This window comes from Xenopus tropicalis, chromosome 10 (genome assembly GCF_000004195.4).
Source record: "Xenopus tropicalis strain Nigerian chromosome 10, UCB_Xtro_10.0, whole genome shotgun sequence".
Lineage (NCBI taxonomy): Eukaryota > Metazoa > Chordata > Amphibia > Anura > Pipidae > Xenopus > Xenopus tropicalis.
The window spans coordinates 51,992,377-52,016,886 of record NC_030686.2 but is presented as its reverse complement, the minus strand read 5'-3'; the positions used below and the strand labels follow the sequence as shown (position 1 = coordinate 52,016,886).

The following is a 24,510-nucleotide window of genomic DNA, read 5'->3' as shown; positions in this document are numbered from 1 at the left end:
CTGGGGGCTTTAGTCTGACATATTGGGGAATGAGGGGTCCCAGTGCCAGGTATTTGGTGTATAAATGTAGGGAACTGGGGGCTTTAGTCTGACATATTGGGGAATGAGGGGTCTCAGTGCCAGGTATTTGGTGTATAAAAGAAGAAAACTGAGGGTTTTAATGTTAAGCATTGGAAGTATAAGATGTTTGGCGGAGAAGAAACGTGGGAAACACAAGATATGGTGGGGAACCTTACAAGAACGGGCATATTCCCGGGGACCATGAGGAAAACTGGGGCAGAGACCAGCAGCAGAGGGAGGAATATAGGAACATTCACAGGTTTCCAACCCGTCAATCATTCCTTCACCTTTTTCTTCCCAATTGCCGCCACTTCCAGGCCCCACCCACTGGGCCAAAGCCCTTCCTCCCCTCGCTACCCATAATGCAGCGTGCTCGCTTCCCGCGAATTCAGTTCAAAGGAGGGAAGGGGGCGGGACTGCCGGCTGGGGCAGAGGGACGGCTCCCAGATGAAGGGCAGGCGGTGCAGCCAATGGGCGGCAGGCAGTGCGGAGACCTAGCCAATAGGGCATAAGGCAGAGCGGGAAGGGGCGGGGCGGAGGCGTGAGGGAGGTATTGCGCGCCATTGGGGACAGGCCAGACGGGAGCGCTCCGGGGCCCGGGATCATCCGTTACTGTATCCCGCATGGCTCCCCCTCCGGTCCGGCCCCAGTGACTCCCCCGCATGGCCCCTCAGAAGCACGGGGGCAGTTCGGCACCCTCCGGCAAACCCAGCGCGGCGGCCTCCCTTCTGCCTGTCCGGAAACCCAAGATGGAGCAGATCCAGGCGGACCATGAGCTCTTCCTGCAGGCCTTTGAGAGTGAGTATGGCCCCCAGGGGCCACTCCCCTCATAGCTTTCTGTCGGGATCTTTCTCAAAGGCCGACACCTTGTCAGTGTGGGAGCTTGGCCCCAAGGGGCCACCGTATCGCCCCCTCTCTCTCCTACTGCTCTTTCTCCTAGTACAGTGACTGTGTATCGCTTAGGCCACTCCCCCTTCCACCGGTTGCACCACAGCCCGCCCTTGTGTTGCTGGGGCCCCAGTGTGGCCCCCAGTGTGGCCCTAATGTCCGCCTGCTTCATACTATATGGGGCACAGGGGCCCCCAGTGTGGCCCTAATGTCCGCTTTATACTATATGGGGCACAGGGGCCCCCAGTGTGGCCCTAATGTCCGCCTGCTTCATACTATATGGGGCACAGGGGCCCCCAGTGTGGCCCTAATGTCCGCTTCATACTATATGGGGCACAGGGGCCCCCAGTGTGGCCCTAATGTCCGCTTCATACTATATGGGGCACAGGGGCCCCCAGTGTGGCCCTAATGTCCGCCTGCTTTATACTATATGGGGCACAGGGGCCCCCAGTGTGGCCCTAATGTCCGCTTCATACTATATGGGGCACAGGGGCCCCCAGTGTGGCCCTAATGTCCGCCTGCTTTATACTATATGGGGCACAGGGGCCCCCAGTGTGGCCCTAATGTCCGCTTCATACTATATGGGGCACAGGGGCCCCCAGTGTGGCCCTAATGTCCGCTTTATACTATATGGGGCACAGGGGCCCCCAGTGTGGCCCTAATATCCGCTTTATACTATATGGGGCACAGGGGCCCCCAGTGTGGCCCTAATGTCCGCTTTATACTATATGGGGCACAGGGGCCCCCAGTGTGGCCCTAATGTCCGCCTGCTTTATACTATATGGGGCACAGGGGCCCCCAGTGTGGCCCTAATGTCCGCTTCATACTATATGGGGCACAGGGGCCCCCAGTGTGGCCCTAATGTCCGCTTCATACTATATGGGGCACAGGGGCCCCCAGTGTGGCCCTAATGTTCGCTTCATACTATATGGGGCACAGGGGCCCCCAGTGTGGCCCTAATGTCCGCCTGCTTTATACTATATGGGGCACAGGGGCCCCCAGTGTGGCCCTAATGTCCGCTTCATACTATATGGGGCACAGGGGCCCCCAGTGTGGCCCTAATGTTCGCTTCATACTATATGGGGCACAGGGGCCCCCAGTGTGGCCCTAATGTCCGCTTCATACTATATGGGGCACAGGGGCCCCCAGTGTGGCCCTAATGTCCGCCTGCTTTATACTATATGGGGCACAGGGGCCCCCAGTGTGGCCCTAATGTCCGCCTGCTTCATACTATATGGGGCACAGGGGCCCCCAGTGTGGCCCTAATATCCGCTTCATACTATATGGGGCAGAGGGGCCCCTAGTGTGGCCCTACTGTCCGCCTGCTTCATACTATATGGGGCTTTCAGGCCCCTAGCTTATACTGTGTGTCCGGGGGCCCCCAGTGTGGCCCTACTGTCCCTACTGTCCGTCTGCTTTGTACTATATGGGGCTTTCTGGCCCCAGCTTATACAGTGTGCCCTCCTGTGCCCACAGGCTTATAGAGTAACGGTGTGCCCTCCTGTGCCTAGGCACACACAGGCTTATGATAACTTCCTGTTTGTAGAAGCACAGACAAAACAAATCCGCTGCCCATTGAGGAACTTTCTGTGTAATGAGCTGCTCCATATATTGCAGCTGTATAGGCTGTGAAAAAGGTGGGGGTTTGTTTATACAGAGGGCTTTCAGTGAGCTGCTGGTTTGCTTTGAATGTAGAATGTCATGTTCTTTTAATCTCAGGTTTAGCTCTTTTTAATTCAAGAAGAAACAAGGATGTTTTCCATATTAAAGCAATAGACAAAAGATAATGTTTAGCCCAAGCTCTATTCATGGCGCTCATGTTGGGCAAATAGTGGGATATACTGGCCCTTTATTGGGTGTATCATCAACTGCAGCACCAATATAAGCTTGTGTCAGTGTAAAAATCCATGAAAATATATTGCATACACAGCTCATATCAAAACCCTACTTTAGCCAACTAACCCATTTCCATACAAATATACTCTTTTCAGCAGTATGTGCTATTGGGTAATCCTAAACAGGATTCATGTGATTCACAGTGCACACAAACAAGCCAAGGCACACATACATGCTAGGCCCCATCAGCCAATGAATGAGCAGAGTTCTGTCTTTTGCACCCACACTACTTCCTGTTACAGTTAGAGCTGCATCACTTCCTGTCAGCTGATCTCTGAGGGAGCACACAGCTGCATCACTTCCTGTCAGCTGATCTCTGAGGGAGCACACAGCCCATCACTAAATGGCGGCTCAAGGGCAAGGCTGTAGAAGGGCAATATTTACAGATATATATTCCAGTTTGGTGAGATTCTTTAATAGGGCTCTTAACATAATATAAACTGTCTGTTGGTTACGTATTCAATCTGGGGCCCTCTGTGAGCAGCCCCCCAGGCAGGCATGTCAGTAGGTTTATTGGAGTGTCACAATCAGGGCTAGCCTGACTCGTTTTGTGTTCTCATAGCACTTATAGAGTGCCTGCTCCTCAGTACAGTTATATGGGCTTCCAGCAGTATGTAGGGCAGCATATAAAGCTTTCCCCACAACCCACCTAAGCTGGCCTTGAGCCCCCCCGCCCAAGCTATTGTCATATAATATTGTTGTTATCATATATTTATATTCTGCAGCACTGTACAATAAATGGGTTTATATAGTGCAAGTATGACAGCACTCACAGGGTTTATTTGGGAGGTAAAGGGACACTTATGAGACTGAGGGGAATTCACAAAAGTGGAGAGAGCCCTTTTTTGGAGTAAAAGTGGTGGAAAAAGTGGTGGAAAACACTTTCTCCAGATTCACAAACAGAAATCGGCCTAAATTCCGACTCAACCGCCACTTTTCTGTTTTTGGTGAAAGAAAGACAGTTTAGACATTTAGACACTTTGTGAATTTGTTGTTACGACGTTTTAACAATATTTTTTCCCAACATTTTCAAAATGGAGTAAAGCTCAGTGTAACTGTTAGATCAATTCTAAGCTGTTTTGTTTCACCCAGTCTCCATTTCACACCTAAGGTAGGGGCCCCATGGGGGATCGTTAACATATTAATGGGGATTAGCAGCCTATTGTTAGGGGACAAGTTTCTGTCTCACCCTAGAACAATAGGTGCAAAAGCCTCATTAAAATTTTATAAAGAAAAAACTGATTAAAAAAAAGTTTAATTTATATCTTATATATAAAAAGTTTTTACCTGACATTTGCATGATTATGCTAGTTTTAGCTTAATCAATGAGGCAATAATAACATTTTGTGTGAATATGTTGTAAACATTTTTATTAAAAGGAAAAGTAAAGCCTCCCGGGCAAATCTTTAGTTTTAGCAGCAGTGCCCCCTCTGTAATCCCTTCACTGACATTTGCCCCAACTTATCTGTGCCCCCATAGCATGTCCAGAACTACAGAGCTGCCTGACAGCATGGTCCCCACCATCTTGGGGATCAGCAAACAGCATATATACACACTGGCACCCAAACTGGGATATCGGAGTACAGGGTTGGACTGGCCCCAACAGGGCACTGGATAAAAACCTGCTGGGCCCTAGTCCTGTTGGAGCTCTAGTCACCGGGCTTGTTGGTGTGGGGGCCGGATTGCTGCTGCCCAGTAATGAGTGGGGGCTGGAGAAGACGGTATTTAGGCCCTTAATCTCGTTACAGAAGTGGAATTGCACAGAAATATAAACAGAAAGCATTAGAAAGCCCAGCTTGTCCTGAAAAAAATGTATAGTTTCCCTGGGCAAACTAAAGTTACCCCTCAGGAAATGCCCCCAAAGTGAAATGACAAATGGAATATGAAATGCAAAATCCTGTTGGTAAAATCCTTATTCCGAGGCTCCTGTCGCTGTGGGACTGGGTTTGATGGCACCGACAGATTTACTAAGAGCTAAAGGCAAATTCATAAAAAATTGTTGGGAAAATGACAAAATCTGAAAACTGTCTGTTTAAAAGACAAATTCACACTTTTATTTTGTCTCGGTATCACCACTTTTGTGAATTCCCCCCTATGTGTTTGTCACTGTTTCTCATTCTGACTCTCCCTGTGTATGAGAGAGGGGACTAACCATATGCAGTGCAAATATTCCCTCACCTTACCCAGTATCCAGTGAGTATTCCTTAGCACTGGCATTGACATAAAAGCTTCAAGCTCAGGGCTGTGGCTCTAAGTTTCTGTGACCCTGCTTCTCTGAGTATTTGGCCCGTACACAGTACAGGTATGGGATCCCTTATCCAGAATCCCCTAATAATAAAACTGTACCTGTACTTGATCCCAACTAAGATATAATTACCCCTTATTGGGGCAGAACAGCCCTATTGGGTTTATTTAATGGTTAAATGATTCCCTTTTCTCTAATAATAAACCAGTACCTGTACTTGATCCCAACTAAGATATAATTACCCCTTATTGGGGGCAGAACAGCCCTATTGGGTTTATTTAATGGTTAAATGATTCCCTTTTCTCTGTAATAATAAAACAGTACCTGTACTTGATCCCAACTAAGATATAATTACCCCTTATTGGGGGCAGAACAGTCCTATTGGGTTTATTTAATGGTTAAATGATTCCCTTTTCTCTGTAATAATAAAACAGTACCTGTACTTGATGCCAACTAACATATAATTTATCCTTGTTGTGGGCAATACAATCCTATTGGATTTATTCAATTTTTATATGATTTTTAGCAGACATGTTATGGAGTTCCAAATTATGGAAAGATCCCTTTTCCGGACAAGCCCAGGTCTCGACAATTCTGGATAACATGTCCCATACTTGTACAGTAAAACTAAGGGGTTACAGATAAGCACCACAGAATAATGGCCCAGTGGGCACAGTTGGTTGATTAATCAGCAAGTGGAAGTTTCACCCCTCCCCAGATGCTTCCTAGGGAATGAGACCTGTCCAAAGTCTCTGCCTGTATTTTGAGAGAAGCCATTGCTCAGAACTCATGTGGTGTTTGCCAGAATCAGACGGACCCAGTTGTCATGTGGGGAAATGTTCTGTTGTCAGATGAGAACAAGACAGATCTACCCCTGTCCATCCCTGTGGGCAGTGTGGTGGGGGTATCATTCTAATGTGGTGCTGCCTTTCACTGGTAGGGGCTGGGCATCTGCTTGAATGAGAAGGGTTACTGGGGTAAATTCAAATACAGAGAAGTACATGTTTGGGCATATAATTATCTGGCCCAGTCACAATGGCGAGTCTAAAGTGTCATGTGACCGGCCTGGGGAACAGACCAGCACCCCCCTAAACTGAGTTGGGGACAGATTTCTTTCTATTGTAATAGTGTCCGCTTCGGGGCTTTGTAATGATATCAAGGTACTCCGACTTGTAATTCTGTTTAATAAGTGTGAATGCCCAGTGGCATGGTTATGCCCTGTGTCATGTCACTAGCCATATAAAAGGCCCTTCCCTCCGTATTGTGCAAGGGGAGAGAGACTACTGCGTTGCTGTGTAGTGTACCTACCTGTGGGATGGACTCATTGGCAGCGTGAGTGCCATAGCTTTATTTCCCCTTTACAAGCAGTGAGCGCTGATTGTATCCCCCCAATAGCTGCTGTGAGTGACACATGGTAGGTGGCACAGGTGCTTCCTGTCTGGCTGGCACGCTCCTTATAGTATTCAGAATAAGCACGTGCAGTTGTGTGTGTGACAGTGGCACCACGTGCCCCCCGGCTACAATACTGGCACACATGCCGTAGGCCTCGTTTTTGTTATTATAAGCGCTGTTTGTCTCTATCTTTAACACAACATTGTATTGTTTTTCTTCCAGAACCCACACAGATTTATAGATTTTTACGAACAAGGAATCTCATAGCAGTAAGTAACCGTGCGTTCTTGTATGGGTGGGTATGTAGCCCTTTCTCTCATATTTAATAGTCCATTCTTCTCTTTGTAGCCAATTTTTTTGCACAGAACCCTCACCTACATGTCACACAGGAATTCCAGATCGAATGCCAAAAGGTAATCATTCTGTTGATTGGTTAGTAATGATACTGCCGCCAGCGTTAATTGCCTGTATTTGTCATGTATACTTAGGGCTGACAACTGCTTAACCCTATTCATACTAACAACAGAGCATTGTATATAATCTCTCTCTCTTGCCCAGGATTAAACTCTTCTTTCAGTCTTTCATATGGCAGCTCCAGTAAAGATGAGTGGGTCTACTTTGCCTAGCAGGGTAGTTTCAGGGGTGCCAAAATGTCCCCCACTGCCTATTGTTTAATAGACATGTGTAGTAGCTGGCATGGGATGTTCACCTGCAGGCCTGTAATTGCAAGAAGCTTTCAGTTTCCTTATTTTGCCTTTACACCTCAATTTGGTTATTGTAGAATGTTACCCCTCCCCAATTCTTCTATTTTGCCAATTTATACTAATCCATTATTGCTTTGAACTGGGGGGTTGCTTTAGTCAAGGCTGCTCACATGATAATGAAATGAAGGCATTGGCATTGTGTTGTTTCTAAGCCGCAGTGTATGTGTATAAAGCCATGACTGGCAGCGCTCACTATAGCAAAGAGTTAACTAGTTGTGACCTACATTTGTTTGGGCTGATGTAACGCATGGGGTTTAGGGGATCCTGTGACAGTGCTATTCCCTGGAGCTCTGTGCGCAGCTGGTGTGGCTTTCATAGGCCAGTGTAAAGAATATGTGTGAGCCTCTTGTGTATATAATTACTGCCTGACACAGGCTCGTTATATCCCCCCCCAGGTGTGTATTGCAATTAGATGGGCTATATTGGTGCCCTGTGCTGTTTGGGAGTCCCAGCCGGGCTCTATACAAACTGTGCTGTGTTTGCTTATTATGGCAATTCCAAAGTATATTCCCCCCCCCAGGTGTGTATTGGGTGTGTATCCCAACTGTATTGCATTTAGATGGGGTATATTGGTGCCACTGAGTGCCCTGTGCTGTTTGGCAGTCCCAGCCAGGCTCTATACAAACTGTGCTGTGTTTGGCTGGCATATTGATAGTTCATGTACTAGCATGGCAAATTTATGCAAGAATGAGATCTGTTATCCAGAAAGTGCCAAATTATGGGAAGGCCATCTCCCATAGAGTCCATTGTAATCAAATTTACATTTTAAAAAATGATTTCCCCTTTCTCTGTAATAATAAAACGGTTCATTGTAACTAAGATATAATACATTCTTACTGGTGGCAAAACATATTCTATTGGATTTAATTCATGTTTAAATTTATTGTTTTAATGGATTTAAGGTAGGGGGATCCTTATCTGGAAAACACCAGTTCCCAAGCACTCTGGATAGCAGGTCCCATACCTGTGTTTCATTTGGTTTCTTTTTTTTCATACTATTCCTGTATCTTCTAGAAAAACCTTCAAAGTTAACGACTTGTTGTTGAAAGTGGAAAAAATGAAAGGAGATCAGGAATCTCACAGGTAATTTGCTGAAATCTCTTGTATGTGCAGCCTATTCTGATTCTTGTGAACAGAATTGGGTCTAAAATGTCAGCGGCTGCTCCTATCTTTCCATCTTTCTGTTGGATCCCCAAAAGCTTGAATTGGTAGGTCACTTATCTACAATAGGCAAACCCTCCGTATGCCCACTGCTGCCAGCAATTGCCCAGCACGATAACCCTGCTGCTCCGTATACAATGCACAATAATCTGGGCACTGGCATTTTCAGAACTGGATATGCTTTCAGCAGTTCAGGTCGCTGCAAGTTGTGTTTCAAAACAGCTTGGTGATTTGCCTGCTTCCTTCTACATGTCTGTATTCTGGATTATGTACAGTTACCAGGGTTCCTAGTCGTATAGAGAGAAACTATTCTGGCCAGCTGAAATGTATCTCTTTATTTTTATAGTGTATCCGCTCATTTACAGCTGACATTTACCGGTTTCTTCCATAAAATTGGTAAGTATGGTTTAGAGACATGCACTTTTAAATGTGAGAATGCTACCGTACATCCCTGAATAGTGTGTGTGTCTATATACAGTGGAGGAAATAATTATTTGACCCCTCACTGATTTTGTAAGTTTGTCCAATGACAAAGAAATGAAAAGTCTCAGAACAGTATCATTTCAATGGTAGGTTTAACAGTGGCAGATAGCACATCAAAAGGAAAATCGAAAAAATAACTTGAAATAAAAGATAGCAACTGATTTGCATTTCATTGAGTGAAATAAGTTTTTGAACCCCTACCAACCATTAAGAGTTCTGGCTCCCACAGAGTGGTTAGACACTTCTACTCAATTAGTCAACCTCATTAAGGCACCTGTCTTAACTAGTCACCTGTATAAAAGACACCTGTCCACAGAATCAATCAATCAAGCAGACTCCAAACTCTCCAACATGGGAAAGACCAAAGAGCTGTCCAAGGATGTCAGAGACAAAATTGTAGACCTGCACAAGGCTGGAATGGGCTACAAAACCATTAGCAAGAAGCTGGGAGAGAAGGTGACAACTGTTGGTGCGATTGTTCGAAAATGGAAGGAGCACAAAATGACCATCAATCGACCTCGCTCTGGGGCTCCACGCAAGATCTCACCTCGTGGGGTGTCAATGATTCTGAGAAAGGTGAAAAAGCATCCTAGAACTACACGGGAGGAGTTAGTTACTGACCTCAAATTAGCAGGGACCACAGTCACCAAGAAAACCATTGGAAACACATTACACCGCAATGGATTAAAATCCTGCAGGGCTCGCAAGGTCCCCCTGCTCAAGAAGGCACATGTGCAGGCCCGTGTGAAGTTTGCCAATGAACACCTGAATGATTCTGTGAGTGACTGGGAGAAGGTGCTGTGGTCTGATGAGACCAAAATAGAGCTCTTTGGCATTAACTCAACTCGCTGTGTTTGGAGGAAGAAAAATGCTGCCTATGACCCCCAAAACACCGTCCCCACCGTCAAGCATGGGGGTGGAAACATTTTGCTTTGGGGGTGTTTTTCTGCTAAGGGCACAGGACAACTTATTCGCATTAATGGGAAAATGGACGGAGCCATGTATCGTGAAATCCTGAACGACAACCTCCTTCCCTCTGCCAGGAAACAGAAAAGGGGTCGTGGATGGGTGTTCCAGCACGACAATGACCCAAAACATACAGCAAAGGCAACAAAGGAGTGGCTCAAGAAGAAGGAAATTAAGGTCATGGAGTGGCCTAGTCAGTCTCCGGACCTTAATCCAATAGAAAACTTATGGAGGGAGCCCAAGCTCAGAGTTGCACAGAGACAGAAACCTTAGGGATTTAGAGATGATCTGCAAAGAGGAGTGGGACCAACATTCCTCCTAAAATGTGCGCAAACTTGCTCATCAATTACAAGAAACGTTTGGCCTCTGTGCTTGCAAACAAGGGTTTTTCCACTAAGTATTAATTCTTTTTTTGTTAGAGGGTTCAAAAACTTATTTCACTCAATGAAATGCAAATCAGTTGCTATCTTTTATTTCAAGTTATTTTTTCCATTTTCCTTTTGATGTGCTATCTGCCACTGTTAAAATAAACCTACCATTGAAATGATACTGTTCTGAGACTTCATTTCTTTGTCATTGGACAAACTTACAAAATCAGTGAGGGGTCAAATAATTATTTCCTCCACTGTATGTATATGTAGATATAGATATATATTTCCCAAGCCTCCCATGGCAGAGATCACCAACACAAGCATTCCCCGCCCCACAGGTCACTGAACAGGCTTAACGAATAGTCCAGGGGTTGATCTCTCCCGCTTTTCCCCCTGATGCCTCCCAAATGCTCCCTGAGGAGATCGCTGTGGAGATGGACCTGTGGCTAGGTCATAATCCACCTATATTGACTGACCACTCTAGCCGGCTAGCCGGTTTAAGCAGTGGTGCATGGGGTTCTCCCCTCCCAGAGCCAGTTATGCGCATTCTCTGTGCGTTTCAGGCGCCGGGTGTGTTCCAGCAGTCGCAGGGGCTTCCGGCAGCGGGTGCATTTATGCGCCGCCCATCTTGTTCGCGTTGGTGCTCCTGGGGGGCAGCCCCTAGAAAGTTCTTCAGACTGGCACATTAAAGGTCTTATTCCTGGTGGCAGTTACCTTGGCTTGCAGAGTCTGTGAGATCCATTCCCTTTCAGCAAGGGAGCCTGACACGGTTATATTTCCAGACAAGGTTACTTTGAAGACAGCTTTTGAGTTGCCGAAGGTTATGTCAGTTTCATTTAGACGTAGAAATTCCTTTGGACTTGAACAAAATGATGGCAAAGATCGAACAGGAACGTGAGTGGCATTCCCTGGATTCCCTGGAATAACGGAGAGGTTATTCCTAGAGGCCCAAGAAGAGGTCTGGTACCTTCAAAGGTGACCATCAGTCGATGGATTATTGGCTGCATTGTGTTAGCTTATCAGAAGGCAGGCAGAGAGGTGCCCATGAACGTAAAGGCTCATTCCACCAGAGCATTGGCTACCTGAGCAGCAGAAGCCAGGGCTCTGCCAGATGCAATTTGTAAAGCGGCCAGGGGGTCGTCCTTGCATACATTCATCAGACACTATAAATTGAATGTTTTATTGTTCCTAGAGGCTAGATTTGGGATGAAAGTCTTACAGGCTGTGTTGTGTGCAAAATAAAAATTTATTCAGCATCAGTCTTTGTCCCTCCCTTCCTTTCTAGCTTTGGTAGTTCTCATGTTGGTGATCGCTGCCATGGGTGGCTTGGGAAATAGAGAAATTTATTTTACTTACCATAATTTCTGTTTCCAAGTCACCTTCCATGGCAGCATTCACAACCCCCCCCCTCCCTTCAGAGGCTAGGATACAGAGACAAATGGGGCAGGTGGTGGGGGACATTCTTATAGGATAATTGTTAACCCTTTCCTGTCCGGTGATCTGTGGGGCAGGGAATACACATGTTGGTGATCGCTGCCATGGGAGGCTTGGGAAGTAGAAATTACTGTAAGTAAAATAAATTTCTCAATATATAATCATCTACCTTTCTACTCTTTTCAGATAAGCCATCACAAAACTCAGAAAATGAACAAAGCTCCGTGACTCTGGAAGTTCTGCTCGTTAAAGTTTGCCACAAGAAAAGAAAGGTACACATTTTTGCACAGTGTATTTAGGCTGCCAGAACCACTTGTTGGATAGATACTGACCTTTCAGAACCTATTAGAGACAGTATGGCAGTAACTAGTGCCCCAGGGAGGAAAGTTTCACAGCAACCGCCCATTATTTCTAAGCATAAAGGGTAGATATGGTCTTGGTTGCCTCCTTTAGTTTCTAACTCTTGCATTATCCATGTGAAACATTACTAGCAAAATGGATCTGAGTAGAACTGGTAGCCGTTAAATAAATAGCCCCAGTATTGCAAGTCAGCCTGACGGTTCAAGGAATTCTTTTCTAAATGACATGAAATTCTTGTCTGTGCACCTCAAATTGTTTTGCTTTACATTTTGCAACACAGCCTCAGGATATACCCAGGATATATGCCTTTTATCTTTTGCTTCCCTAGTCTTGCTTAGTGTGCACACATGGTGGAAACGGCAGCAGCTCTTCATGAAATCTGATGGAGGTTTTTTGTTTTTAAATCCGCAGGCCAGGTACAATGATTCAGTGGCAGTGCAAGCTTCCCCACGCAGTGCTGGTAATGACCCCAAGCTGGAGGGCCAGCACTTTCTAGGGGTGAGAATAGTTACAGACTGATAGCATAACTTGCAGCCCATGAAGCTCTGGGCCTTAACCCTATGGTTGAACCCTTTAACCATCTGGGAAAACTTGCCCCGGAATAGGGTCAGTCATTTGTGCCAGTAACCTACACTGACAGATCATTTGTATTGATGTACCAGTTAATTTTATCCAGTGCTTGCAAAAATGTTTTCTTAGGAAACTGATTTATTGTCAAAGTTAAAGTTTGTATTTACACCTATAATATTTCAAATGTTTTCTGGGTGGTATTGATGGAAAATAATGTCTTTAGAGCCCTTCCAAAGATGTAAGGAGAGAGGCAGGTTTGGTTGTTCACTAAAACCTTGGTGTAGGCAGGGCTGTGTAAGTCACACTGAGCCAGCCTCTCCTCTAGGACTTGTAATTCTAAGGGTCTCTGTAATTATAGCAGTTCTGCAACAGTCAGGAAGGCTGCACATACATTGTTGGTTGATTGTACTGTCCCTGGCCCACTGTTACTGCCTGGCACGTAAAGGCTGTCTGTGCAGGTCTTTTGTCCCATTCCTAAGCTTTCTTTGGGCGCAGCTTGTAAAGTGACACTGACGCAGTAAATAGCAATGCCTAGAACATGTTAGTGCTCCCTTCATTATTGGTCTGAGATATGAAAGATTGGCAGTAAGGAAGTGCCTGCCCTCTAGTTCTGCCGTTTTATGGAAACTGAATGCCCAAATCAGCAGGAAACCACCCAGCAAATAAGGCATGTAAGAAAATGTAGTGGGATTCTCAGTACTGTAGCACCAGTCACAGCAAAAGGGCATGACTCCACACTCCACTTAAAGGCACAAACGAAGATGGCTTCTCTCTGGCCAAAGGAGTAGCAGAACTGCACTGAGGGAGAGCTAGCAGAAACCACAAGTAAGAGTCATGATGAGGGTGAGAAAGACAGGGACAAAGCAAATGTAAGTTAAACAGCAGGTAAAAGGGAGATAATAGGAGAGACATGAAAGATAAGCAACAAGGTGACCGGGAAAGGGGCAATGGCTGCAGAATATTAGAAGCATATTAGAGAGGCAAAGTTTGGCAGAAAATTCTGAAGGGGGTAGGCTTGTGATTTCATGTATAGTTAATATTGACGCCTTTGATGTTTATGCTCATTATCATGTTTCATTATCCTGAAACCTCAAACTATTGTGTATTACGCAGGATGTAAGCTGTCCCATACGCCAGGTTCCTACTGGGAAAAAGCAGGTGCCTCTTAATCCAGAGCTGAACCCAGCAAAACCATCCACTTTTCCTTCACTCGCTGTATCCAGCAATGAATTTGAACCCAGCAACAGCCATATGGTCAAATCCTACTCCTTGCTTTTCCGGGTGACTCGCCAGGGGCGAAGGGATTTCAATGGGTTAACCAATGGAGAGACCAATGAAAACATAGGTATGCCTGGAGTTAAATGGGATACGGACCAGTTTTCTGATCTGTAAGCCTTATGTTGTGTAAAGATGGAATCTGTGTACGTAAAAATTATACCAACACAACAAAATGGTGTGTGTTTGCTGGGGGGTATATACTTGAGGTGCACTGCTCTGTGTGTGATTAAGGGGCATAACGCAGGCAGAATGGCTTATTGCAAGAGATGAATCTACGGAAGTCAAAGTGGTGTATACTAGTGATGTGCAGGTTTTTCAGGTTGATTTTTGGTCAACCATTATGGGTTGGGTGTGGGTCAGACTGGGAAAGTACACTCTTCTACCTTATTGAGAAGGAGAGGCACGCAAAATAGTAGCGCACACAGTGGGAAGGCTTAGGTGCAGGTCTTACAGTGGCAACGTATTGGGCGTTAGAGTTGGGTGCATTACTGGTGTATAGTGGTCTAGAGTTAGGGTTAAGGCATGAAGACAGGGGGCTTATAACTGTACCCTCTAATGGTTTAGATGTCTCTGAGGAGCCTCCAGCTCGGAGAAAGCGCAATTCATCCAACAGAGATGAAGGGGATAAGACTTTTGTGGCACAGATGACTGTATTTGACAAAAACAGGTGAGTGTTACTAGATCCATACTTTTTATTTGCTGGAGGGGGGGCGGGCACAAACTGGCTGTGACTGTTCCTAAGTGAGTGGCCAAGTGCTTGCACCTGATTCTAAACTCTTGTGCTTCAGGCGCCTGCAGCTACTGGATGGGGAATATGAAGTTGCAATGCAGGAAATGGAGGACTGTCCTGTAAACAAGAAAAGGGCCACTTGGGAAACCATACTGGATGGAAAGGTAACATGATAACACCTCTTTTAATTTGCTTTGTTTCTGCCAACAAAATGCTGTAATAGAACATATTAATGGGCTGCCCTATATGAGTGCTGTCACTGTGCCCCTGGATCTGTATTTTGCTGGTATTTGCCTTATAATCTGTCCGTACGGACAGTCAGATCAGAGACCAGAGTGATACGGTCACATTTTATACTAAATACAAAAACATCTGATTTACTTCCACACTGACATCTTGTGTAATAGGCTGAGACATATGAATGTCTCCATGCTCACTCTATTTACCTAATTGTGTAATGCCCACTCACCCATGGTGCAGTGTCTGCCCCTCCAGGCATTCTATACCCACCCATGTTGCAATGTCTGCCCCTCCAGGCATTCTATACCCACCCATGGTACAATGTCTGCCCCTTCAGGCATTCTATACCCACCCATGGTGTAATGTGTGCCCCGTGTCGTGAGTGTGAGCACTGGTCTGTAAAAACTGCACAACTAATTGTAGGAAATGTGTATTTGCAGAGACTTCCTCCATTTGAAACATTCTCTCAGGGACCAACCCTTCAATTTACACTTCGGTGGACAAATGATACCCCTGATAAATCTACTGCCCCAATTGCCAAGCCTCTAGCCACCCGCAACTCCGAGTCTCTCCCTCAAGAACATAAACCTTCATCTGTCAAACCTGCACAGACCGTTGGTAAGGGGACTGTGCACGTGATTGTACCCACTGTTGGCAGAGGGGTTTTTTTTTATTTTTTGGCTTTTAGATTTTAGCAAATCACTTTACAGTCAGGTCAGCTGCAAGGCTTTGAGATGGGTTTCAGCATTGTGCAACTGCAGCATCCCTGCAGCATTTTTTGGCCTACTCAGCTGACATTCATGGGACTGGCCAGACTGGGGGGTGAGGAAGTGTGGTACTGGGCACACTGGGGGGGGGGGGGGTGAGGAAGTGTGGTACTGGGGGGGGGGGGGTGGAGGAAGTGTGGTACTGGGCACACGGGGGGGGGGTGGTGAGGAAGTGTGGTACTGGCCACACTGGGGGGGGGGTGAAGAAGTGGTGGTACTGGCCCCCACGGGGGGGGGGGGGGGTGAGGAAGTGTGGTACTGGCCCCACGGGGGGGGGTGAGGAAGTGTGGTACTGGCCACACTGGGGGGGGGGGGTGAGGAAGTGTGGTACTGCGCCACACTGGGGGGGGGGGGGGGTGAGGAAGTGTGGTACTGGCCACACTGGGGGGGGGGGGGGGTGAGGAAGTGTGGTACTGGCCACACTGGGGGGGGTGAGGGAGTGTGGGACGGACTGGCCACACCGGGGGAGGGGGGGTGAGGGAGTGTGGGAAGGACTGGCCACACCGGGGGAGGGGGGGGTGAGGGAGTGTGGGAAGGACTGGCCACACCGGGGGAGGGGGGGTGAGGGAGTGTGGGACGGACTGGCCACACCGGGGGAGGGGGGGTGAGGGAGTGTGGGACGGACTGGCCACACCGGGGAGGGGGGGGGGTGAGGGAGTGTGGGACGAACTGGCCACACCGGGGGAGGGGGGCGGGGGGGTGTGAGGGAGTGTGGGACTGGCCACAACGGGGGGGGAGTGTGGGACGGACTAGCCATATCAGGGGGGGAGGGAGTGTGGGACGGACTAGCCACATCAGGGGGGAGGGAGTGTGGGACTGGCCAGACTGGGGATGACGGAGACATAGTTGGCCAGCTTGAAGTGTATTGCAATATACGGACAAACAATGCCACAGAATATCTTACAGGGGTGGTTCACGTGAGTAAACTTTTTTAGCATATTATAGAAAGGCCAATACTAAGCAACTTTTCAATTGGTCTTCATTATTTGTCCTTCATAGTTTTTTAATTATTTGCCACCTTCTTCTAACTCTTTGCAGCTTTCAAAAGACTATTGCTCTGTGTGGCTACAGGTTTATTGTTACTTTATATTAGTTATTTCTCTATTCAGACTGTCTCCTATTCATCAGTCTTTCATTCAAACCACACCCTGGTTGCTAAGGTAATTTGAATCCAAGCAACCAGAAAGATACTGAAACTCTAAACTGGAGAGCTGCTGAACAAAAAAAATATACCCCTGGGGGGTATATAGCTTCCCTGGAAATGGTGACATTTTAAGAATTATCAGCCTATGGATGACAAGTTCAAAAGGTTCCACCACCATCTCTGGTGCCTCTGTTATTTATATCTTGTGCCTCAATGAGGGTGGTCCAGTCCTAGTTTCCTGCCCAGTATAGCCATTTGTCTTGATAGCTGGGGTGTTACAGAATATTAGTCTAAGCCCCCACCACCCTGTGTGGCATTGACATAGTCGTGCCAGTTTCTTTGGAGCAGTTACTTGAGTCACGGAAGGTCTCTGGGCCTTTAGAAGACACTTGTCTAACCATTAGTAAGGTTTTTCGCTGGCTGGCCTTTCATATAGAATACGGTCATTTTTTTCATACAAGTGCTTATAGCATTTCTTTTGTCCCAGGAGGCATTTATACTAATACCAGTTCCTTTCCAGTGTTTGCTCTCCATTTCTATTGTTTTCCCATTGGATATGTCTGCTTTTCCTTAGCTGTGAAGGAATCCTTATCTTCCGACCTGCAAGCCAGAAAGGAACGTGACGTTTCTAGTGAACCCCGGCAGAAGCTGAGGATATTCTATCAGGTACGCTGTGGGGTAGTCTCCTGGCGCCTAGGCATGTTTAGTGTACGGTTAATGAGCTGACTAGTCATTGATGTGCTACTAACTAGTACATTCTGCTTCCCTTCCTCTTCAGTTCCTGTACAATAACAACACCCGACAGCAGACTGAGGCCAGGGATGACCTGCACTGCCCATGGTGTACATTAAACTGCCGCAAACTCTACAGTCTACTCAAACACCTGAAACTCTGCCACAGCAGATTCATCTTCAACTATGTGGTAATGTATTTGTGTGGCCCCTTGTTGGTATGCCTTATCCTCACTGGCCCAGAACAATAAGTAAAGGACTTTTATTCTCTGTACTAGAATGAGACAATGTAATATGTTTAATCTTGTGGTTGATTAGTATAACTCTTAACTCAACCAAAGTACACCTGACCTCTAGGTAAGACCAGGGCATCTTGATAGAACCCCTCCCATGTACATAGCACATCCTAGCTCTATTATGTGTAATGTTTTAGTAGTTAGCTACCCTTCTGTAACTATGGCCAGTACCATTGGAAACATCCGGCCACTTAGATATCTGTTGTATTACAGTATCATCCCAAAGGTGCTCGGATCGATGTTTCCATCAATGAGTGCTATGATGGCTCATATGCGGGCAATCCGCAGGACATTCATCGCCAGCCAGGCTTTGCCTTTAGCCGCAATGGGCCAGTTAAAAGGACTCCAATCACTCACATCCTTGTCTGCAGGTAAGAGATCTGAATTGTGGCCTTTTGCACTCAGCAAGAGTCAGCAAGTCAACAATGTCTGAAAAATTGCCAGCTACCAAGTCAGTTTTAGGTAGAGATTATAGAAGTGATATCCAAGTACTGCCAGCGCATCTCAAAAAAATCAGGGAAAAGAAAAATGCAATGGGATGGTACAGGAAAAGGAAGGTCTTTAGTGAGATGGAAGGAGGCACAGGGAGTTAGGGCAAATAAGACATGGGGGTATGGAAATGGGTGGGCGAGAAAAGCAGAAATTGTTTAGTGGATAAGGAGAGGAACAAAATGGGGCTAGCGAGTGGAGGCTGAGTGGGTAGCCCCATTCATGCTGGCCGTAGACATGTGGCTAAATCTGGTCAGTAACACAGTAGGCTCATTGCACAAGATCATGCTACACAGTCTCGCATAGCATAAAATACACTAGGACTACACTGATTGTCTGGCAGCCAATCTAATGCTTTGTTAAGGAACACCTATTCTCTGCTTTACTAAATAAAACCTTTCAGGAATATACTTAGTGATCCAGGATATACAAAGAATATTCTGTTTTTGGGACTGTTTTTGCATTTATTAACTGCACTGTGAAAGACATCCTTTTCGAAGATGTTAGAACTGCATTCATTTTAAGACAGCGCCTTTTTAGCACCTGGCGAAGTACTAGGTTAGTGTGATCAATACTCTTTAGTATGGTGTTGATCCAGGAACTGGTCATCTTGCCATTTTGGCTTGCATCTGAGGCTTTTCCTACACACACATGACAAACCAGGCAGCATAGGTTTTATTTCCTCATAGGGGTTCATTTGGTGCTTATTTGTTTTCTCACTCCCAGACCAAAGCGGACAAAAGCCAGTATGTCTGAATTTCTTGAGTCTGAAGATGGTGAGGTGGAACAACAGCGAACGTACAGCAGTGGCCACAATCGCTTGTATTTCCATAGCGACACGTGCCTTCCACTACGGCCCCAGGAGATGGATGTAGACAGTGAGGATGAGAAGGATCCGGAGTGGCTAAGGGAGAAAACCATAACTGTAAGTAAATGCTTGCAATGGATCTTTATGGACTAGCGCATCAACAGGTCTAGAATATATATCCTTGTCTGAGAGAATACCCATGGGTGATCCGGGCACTATGAGTTGTGCCCTGGTATATTGCTTTATCCTCACGTTCCAGAACCTTAGCCCATTTCCAAGATTGGTTGCAATACCTCTGATAGCTGTTCCTCAGCCCTGCCTGTGTCACTGTGTATACTTCTGATGGAGGCAGGTTAGTGGTGGCTGCTAGCATGTAATGGCTAGGGATTCTTCTGTATAGTATAGAGACAGGCCGCCCTTTCCTTGTGGAACTCGAGATATTAGGCAGCCATTAGCCAGCCACGCACTCAGATCATTTCAAGTTTTTAAACAGATCCATTTGTGGTGTTCCTTATTTTTTTAAAAAAAAAAAAAACTCAGTATAGTGAAAAAGTTTGTATGATTTATTTGTGTGCGCAGAGAAGCTTTAGGAAAGCCCCACCCTCACACTAATGCGTTAGTTGTTCTTCATGTAAATTCCCTTTTTTCTTTCTCCCATCTTGATTACTGCTTTACAATTTGTCCTAAAAGGTGTCTGTCCCCTCCCACATGTCACACTAAATGCTTTCTTTATCTTCTAAAACGCAATGTTTTCTTACCACGTCGTCCGGTCCTTAATACTGTCACTCATCTTCCCTTTCCCCAGCAAATTGAGGAATTCTCTGATGTCAATGAAGGGGAAAAGGAGGTGATGAAAATGTGGAATCTGCATGTTATGAAACATGGGTAAGTGTTCTGTTCCTGTGAGCTCATTCCTGTTGCAGCACTTTGATGTGTACAAATCTGCACAAAATGCTTCCCCTGAATATAGGTAGGTGATTGTGTGTGGGGAACCAAGCTGGGTGCAAATATGAGGGAACTGTCTATCGTGTCATCCAAGCAAAATGTAATCTCTGGGGATTTGTACTGATGTGTAGGTTCAGAGCAATCCCTACAAAGAGTCAGCTGTTGCTCAAGGCAGGGTTAGGGCTACTAGGGGAGCATCTGAAAGTCTGTGTAAAGGGTTTGGCAACCGAGCAGAGACCGCACTCATGGAAGGAGTAAGGATCATCGCTGACACAGGCCGCACATCTTATCGCTATTCCCTGCAGTCTGTAAAGCTGCCCCTACATCGGCTGATATGAGTTGCTTCAAAAGAATGTGTAAGGGACAAAAAAAATGCCCAGACAGCTGTTGGTCAGCCCAGTTTGGCACACTACCTCCATGGCCAAATCAGGTTCATAAAGATCTGCTCACCCACCATAAGAATCTTAACTTGAATTGCTACCTTAAGGTGCAAAGTGACAAAGGGGCTAAATGGCCTCTCATTGGGCTAGTAATGCTTCCCATTGTGAGCCCTTCTGTTTTCTGGTGACAAGCGCTAGGGACGCTGCCTTTCTGTAAAGGGCATGGCTACGGCAACTGGAGTGTGACAAAAGTCTGTCCCTGCATTGCATGGGGTGCTTGAGTTAGGCTTAGTAGGCCAGTTGGCTAAATGTCCGTACTGAAATCCTGCCCGTTTGGAGTTGCTTGGGCTCTTGCAGACATACATATTTGATTTAATGGGATGTTTCCTTCCACTGACTATCTTTGCTATTGCAGGTTCATTGCAGACAATCAAATGAATCATGGCTGCATGCTTTTTGTAGACAACTATGGACCCCAAATCATTCAGAAAAACCTGTGTCGAAACTTTATGCTTCACTTAGTGAGCATGCACGATTTCAATCTGATCAGCATTACCACCATAGACAAAGCAGTGTCGAGACTGCGGGAAATCCAGCAAAAGGTGGAGCGGGATGAGTGTTTGGCGCCCCCTAGTGACGAGGCTTTTGAGGAGCCAAACAGAACCACAAGCAGCAGCAGCAGCTTCATGGAAACCAATGGAAAAGATCGAGTGGTAGAGAATGATTGTGTCTCAGGGCAGCCCCCCAAACACAGCAAAAAGCAGAAGCCCTGAAGGCAAACAGGTGCACTGAATATGGGGCTTGGGGGGGGGGTAAAAATGTGATTCAGCAAAGGGAATATCCAGCCAGAGGCACTTGGCTTGCAGGGTTTGTGTGCGAATGAATTAGAAGAGCAATACAGCCTACACCTTGCTATCTTTTCTATCTAGCCGCTTCTCCGCAACTGCCTTCCCTACTGTATTCATATGAGCTGTTTGCATCAGTGATCAGCCCCCCCCTCGAGTGGCGCCTACATACGCACACATACATACAGCTGCCTTTTATACTGTATTCATACGAGCTATTTGTATCAGTGATCAGCCCCCCCCCCCCTGGCACGTGTGGCGCGTACATATGTACACACATACATACATATGCACGCACATACATACAACTGCCTTTTATACTGTATTCATTTGAGCTATTTCCATCAGTGATCAGCCCCCCACCACTCGAGTGGCGCCTACATACTCGGATACGTACTCACCTACATACGTACTCACCAACATACATACTCACCTACATATGTACATATAATTTGACTAGAGACTGGCAGTTTTTCCTTTTTGATTTCTGTTTTCCTGTGTTCTCTGCTTGCAGCCTGACTGCTCATTTAGTTCTGCCTCTTAGTGACGCCTTTCCCTACAGTATCAGTGAGAGGAGTTAAGCGCTAGTAGCACTTGTACTGTGTGCATCTTCGTAACCAAACGTGGCTCTCAAGTGGCCTGGAGCCCCCACCGCTCTGCCAGTCTGTCACTTACCCCCTGGGGGAATCGCCATCTGTTCCTCTCTTCTAAGGTGCTCAGAGCAGGCATGGCAGCCCTCCTGCTGAAGAACTGGATCTCCTTACCGCAGCTAGCAGGGGGTGTCGGCATTTCTTGTGCCATTGTCTCTGTAAGGCCTTGCTTATTTCTGGATGCTAGACATTTACATTGATTTATTTTTTAATGGCGTTCTCATCCGTGTAATGAATTAATATTTATTAAAGGTAGGACAAGGTGTTTTCCTGACTGGGCCCTGTAACACACGTGTGTGAGAAATAATAATGGTACTCCCATGGCTGCCCGGCGCGAGAGGTGTCTTCCACAAACTGCCACTTGGAATCTCTCCGGAATGTTCCTTTTGTAATGGACAGTGCATGTCACCTTGTTACTCCCATTTTATAGGAGTGTTACAAAGATTGGGGGGGGGGGGGGGGTAGCCAACAGAAGAGCTGTCATTCCATTGTGTAAGTGATCTTAAATATGTTTAACCGAGCTGAGGCCCAACAACAGGACTGGCATTATCAAAGTACAATAACAGCCGGGGCCATTAGTGTGGCCCCTTTCCCCAAACCTTTCTGCACTTCCAGGGGCAAAGTGCTCTCCTTTGCTTTTCATCAGCCCCTGATTTTGCTTTTACACTCTTATTTATGAAGAAGAAACCATGCTGCTTTCGCTTTTTACTATTGCCCCCCCCAGGAAAGGCAAGCTCTGAGCGTGTTGTTTTATTGATCTGTAACTGTGACAATTGTACAGAAATATTCCCATGGTTTTAAAGATGTATGTTAATTGTCAGGCTATTTAACTAATTGTATGGGCGTCTTGATTTGTCACCAGAATGAATTCCCTGCCGCCAACGTAACAATAGGGGTGGGCCTGGGGGAGGGGCTTGAAGTTGCTAGGCAGATTTGATTTTCCTGCTAACACTTAGTCATAGGGGCCCCAAAATCTTCCTGCTGGTGTGTGTGTTGGGGGTTCCTCCACTGATTTGCTGGTTACTGCCAGATCAGGAGCAACGGTGCAAATTTCCCTCTGGGCTTTGTCAGGTTATTGGGGCAGTCTGTGTGGCACGTGGGCACAAATGCCAAAGTGGGATTCCATGCTAATCCTAAGTGGCGCTGTTTGCACAGCTGCTTAGGCGACCCCCTCTCTGAACCCCTCAATTTTGTCTGATGAACTTTTGTCATGTTATCACTTTCTAATAAAAGCTGAAAACATTCGGTTGCCTCCTTTCTCTCTTCTAAAGTCCGGAAATCTCAGCTCTTTCCCACCCACTGGAGTGGTATGGCCCGGCGCCGTGTCTTTGCTACTCTGTATGTTGGTATGATATTCTGTATGTCCCACGTCTGGCTCTGTAGGGGCTTAGATCCCCTGTGCTAGAGAATTACCCCCCATTCTGTACGTCCCACGTCTGGCTCTGTAGGGGCTTAGATCCCCTGTGCTAGAGAATTACCCCCCATTCTGTATGTCCCACGTCTGGCTCTGTAGGGGCTTAGATCCCCTGTGCTAGAGAATTACCCCCCATTCTGTATGTCCCACGTCTGGCTCTGTAGGGGCTTAGATCCCCTGTGCTAGAGAATTACCCCCCATTCTGTACGTCCCACGTCTGGCTCTGTAGGGGCTTAGATCCCCTGTGCTAGAGAATTACCCCCCATTCTGTATGTCCCACGTCTGGCTCTGTAGGGGCTTAGATCCCCTGTGCTAGAGAATTACCCCCCATTCTGTACGTCCCACGTCTGGCTCTGTAGGGGCTTAGATCCCCTGTGCTAGAGAATTACCCCCCATTCTGTATGTCCCACGTCTGGCTCTGTAGGGGCTTAGATCCCCTGTGCTAGAGAATTACCCCCCATTCTGTATGTCCCACGTCTGGCTCTGTAGGGGCTTAGATCCCCTGTGCTAGAGAATTACCCCCCATTCTGTATGTCCCACGTCTGGCTCTGTAGGGGCTTAGATCCCCTGTGCTAGAGAATTACCCCCCATTCTGTATGTCCCACGTCTGGCTCTGTAGGGGCTTAGATCCCCTGTGCTAGAGAATTACCCCCCATTCTGTATGTCCCACGTCTGGCTCTGTAGGGGCTTAGATCCCCTGTGCTAGAGAATTACCCCCCATTCTGTATGTCCCACGTCTGGCTCTGTAGGGGCTTAGATCCCCTGTGCTAGAGAATTACCCCCCATTCTGTATGTCCCACGTCTGGCTCTGTAGGGGCTTAGATCCCCTGTGCTAGAGAATTACCCCCCATTCTGTATGTCCCACGTCTGGCTCTGTAGGGGCTTAGATCCCCTGTGCTAGAGAATTACCCCCCATTCTGTATGTCCCACGTCTGGCTCTGTAGGGGCTTATATCCCATGTGCTAGAGAATTACCCCCCAATCTGTATGTCCCACGTCTGGCTCTGTAGGGGCTTAGATCCCCTGTGCTAGAGAATTACCCCCCATTCTGTACGTCCCACGTCTGGCTCTGTAGGGGCTTAGATCCCCTGTGCTAGAGAATTACCCCCCATTCTGTATGTCCCACGTCTGGCTCTGTAGGGGCTTAGATCCCCTGTGCTAGAGAATTACCCCCCATTCTGTATGTCCCACGTCTGGCTCTGTA

The 24,510-nt window shown here is 46.8% G+C and overlaps 1 protein-coding gene across 2 annotated transcripts; it reads left to right on the top strand.

Annotated features, from left to right (window-relative positions):
* Window positions 1-575: 575 nt before the first annotated feature.
* Window positions 576-23,138, top strand: suz12 (SUZ12, polycomb repressive complex 2 subunit). 2 transcript variants are annotated; one of them, XM_012966731.3, is made up of 17 exons: window positions 576-858; window positions 6,704-6,750; window positions 6,830-6,894; window positions 8,260-8,328; window positions 8,753-8,802; window positions 11,847-11,932; window positions 12,432-12,518; window positions 13,704-13,935; window positions 14,433-14,535; window positions 14,657-14,762; window positions 15,279-15,456; window positions 17,324-17,415; window positions 17,528-17,671; window positions 17,990-18,147; window positions 18,992-19,190; window positions 19,879-19,958; window positions 20,814-23,138. In XM_012966731.3, exons 1-17 carry the CDS (start codon window positions 723-725, stop codon window positions 21,169-21,171), a joined length of 2,190 nt encoding a protein of 729 aa, XP_012822185.1. In that variant the 5' UTR covers window positions 576-722; the 3' UTR covers window positions 21,172-23,138.
* Window positions 23,139-24,510: the final 1,372 nt, after the last annotated feature.

Bases quoted from the DNA above. Each gene is read 5' to 3' on its own strand.
- suz12 (XM_012966731.3), top strand. From the start codon at position 723: ATGGCCCCTCAGAAGCACGGGGGCAGTTCGGCACCCTCCGGCAAACCC. The intron at 6,895-8,259 runs GTAATCATTCTG...TGTATCTTCTAG, and splicing joins TCCAGATCGAATGCCAAAAG to AAAAACCTTCAAAGTTAACG. The intron at 18,148-18,991 runs GTAAGAGATCTG...TCTCACTCCCAG, and splicing joins ACTCACATCCTTGTCTGCAG to ACCAAAGCGGACAAAAGCCA.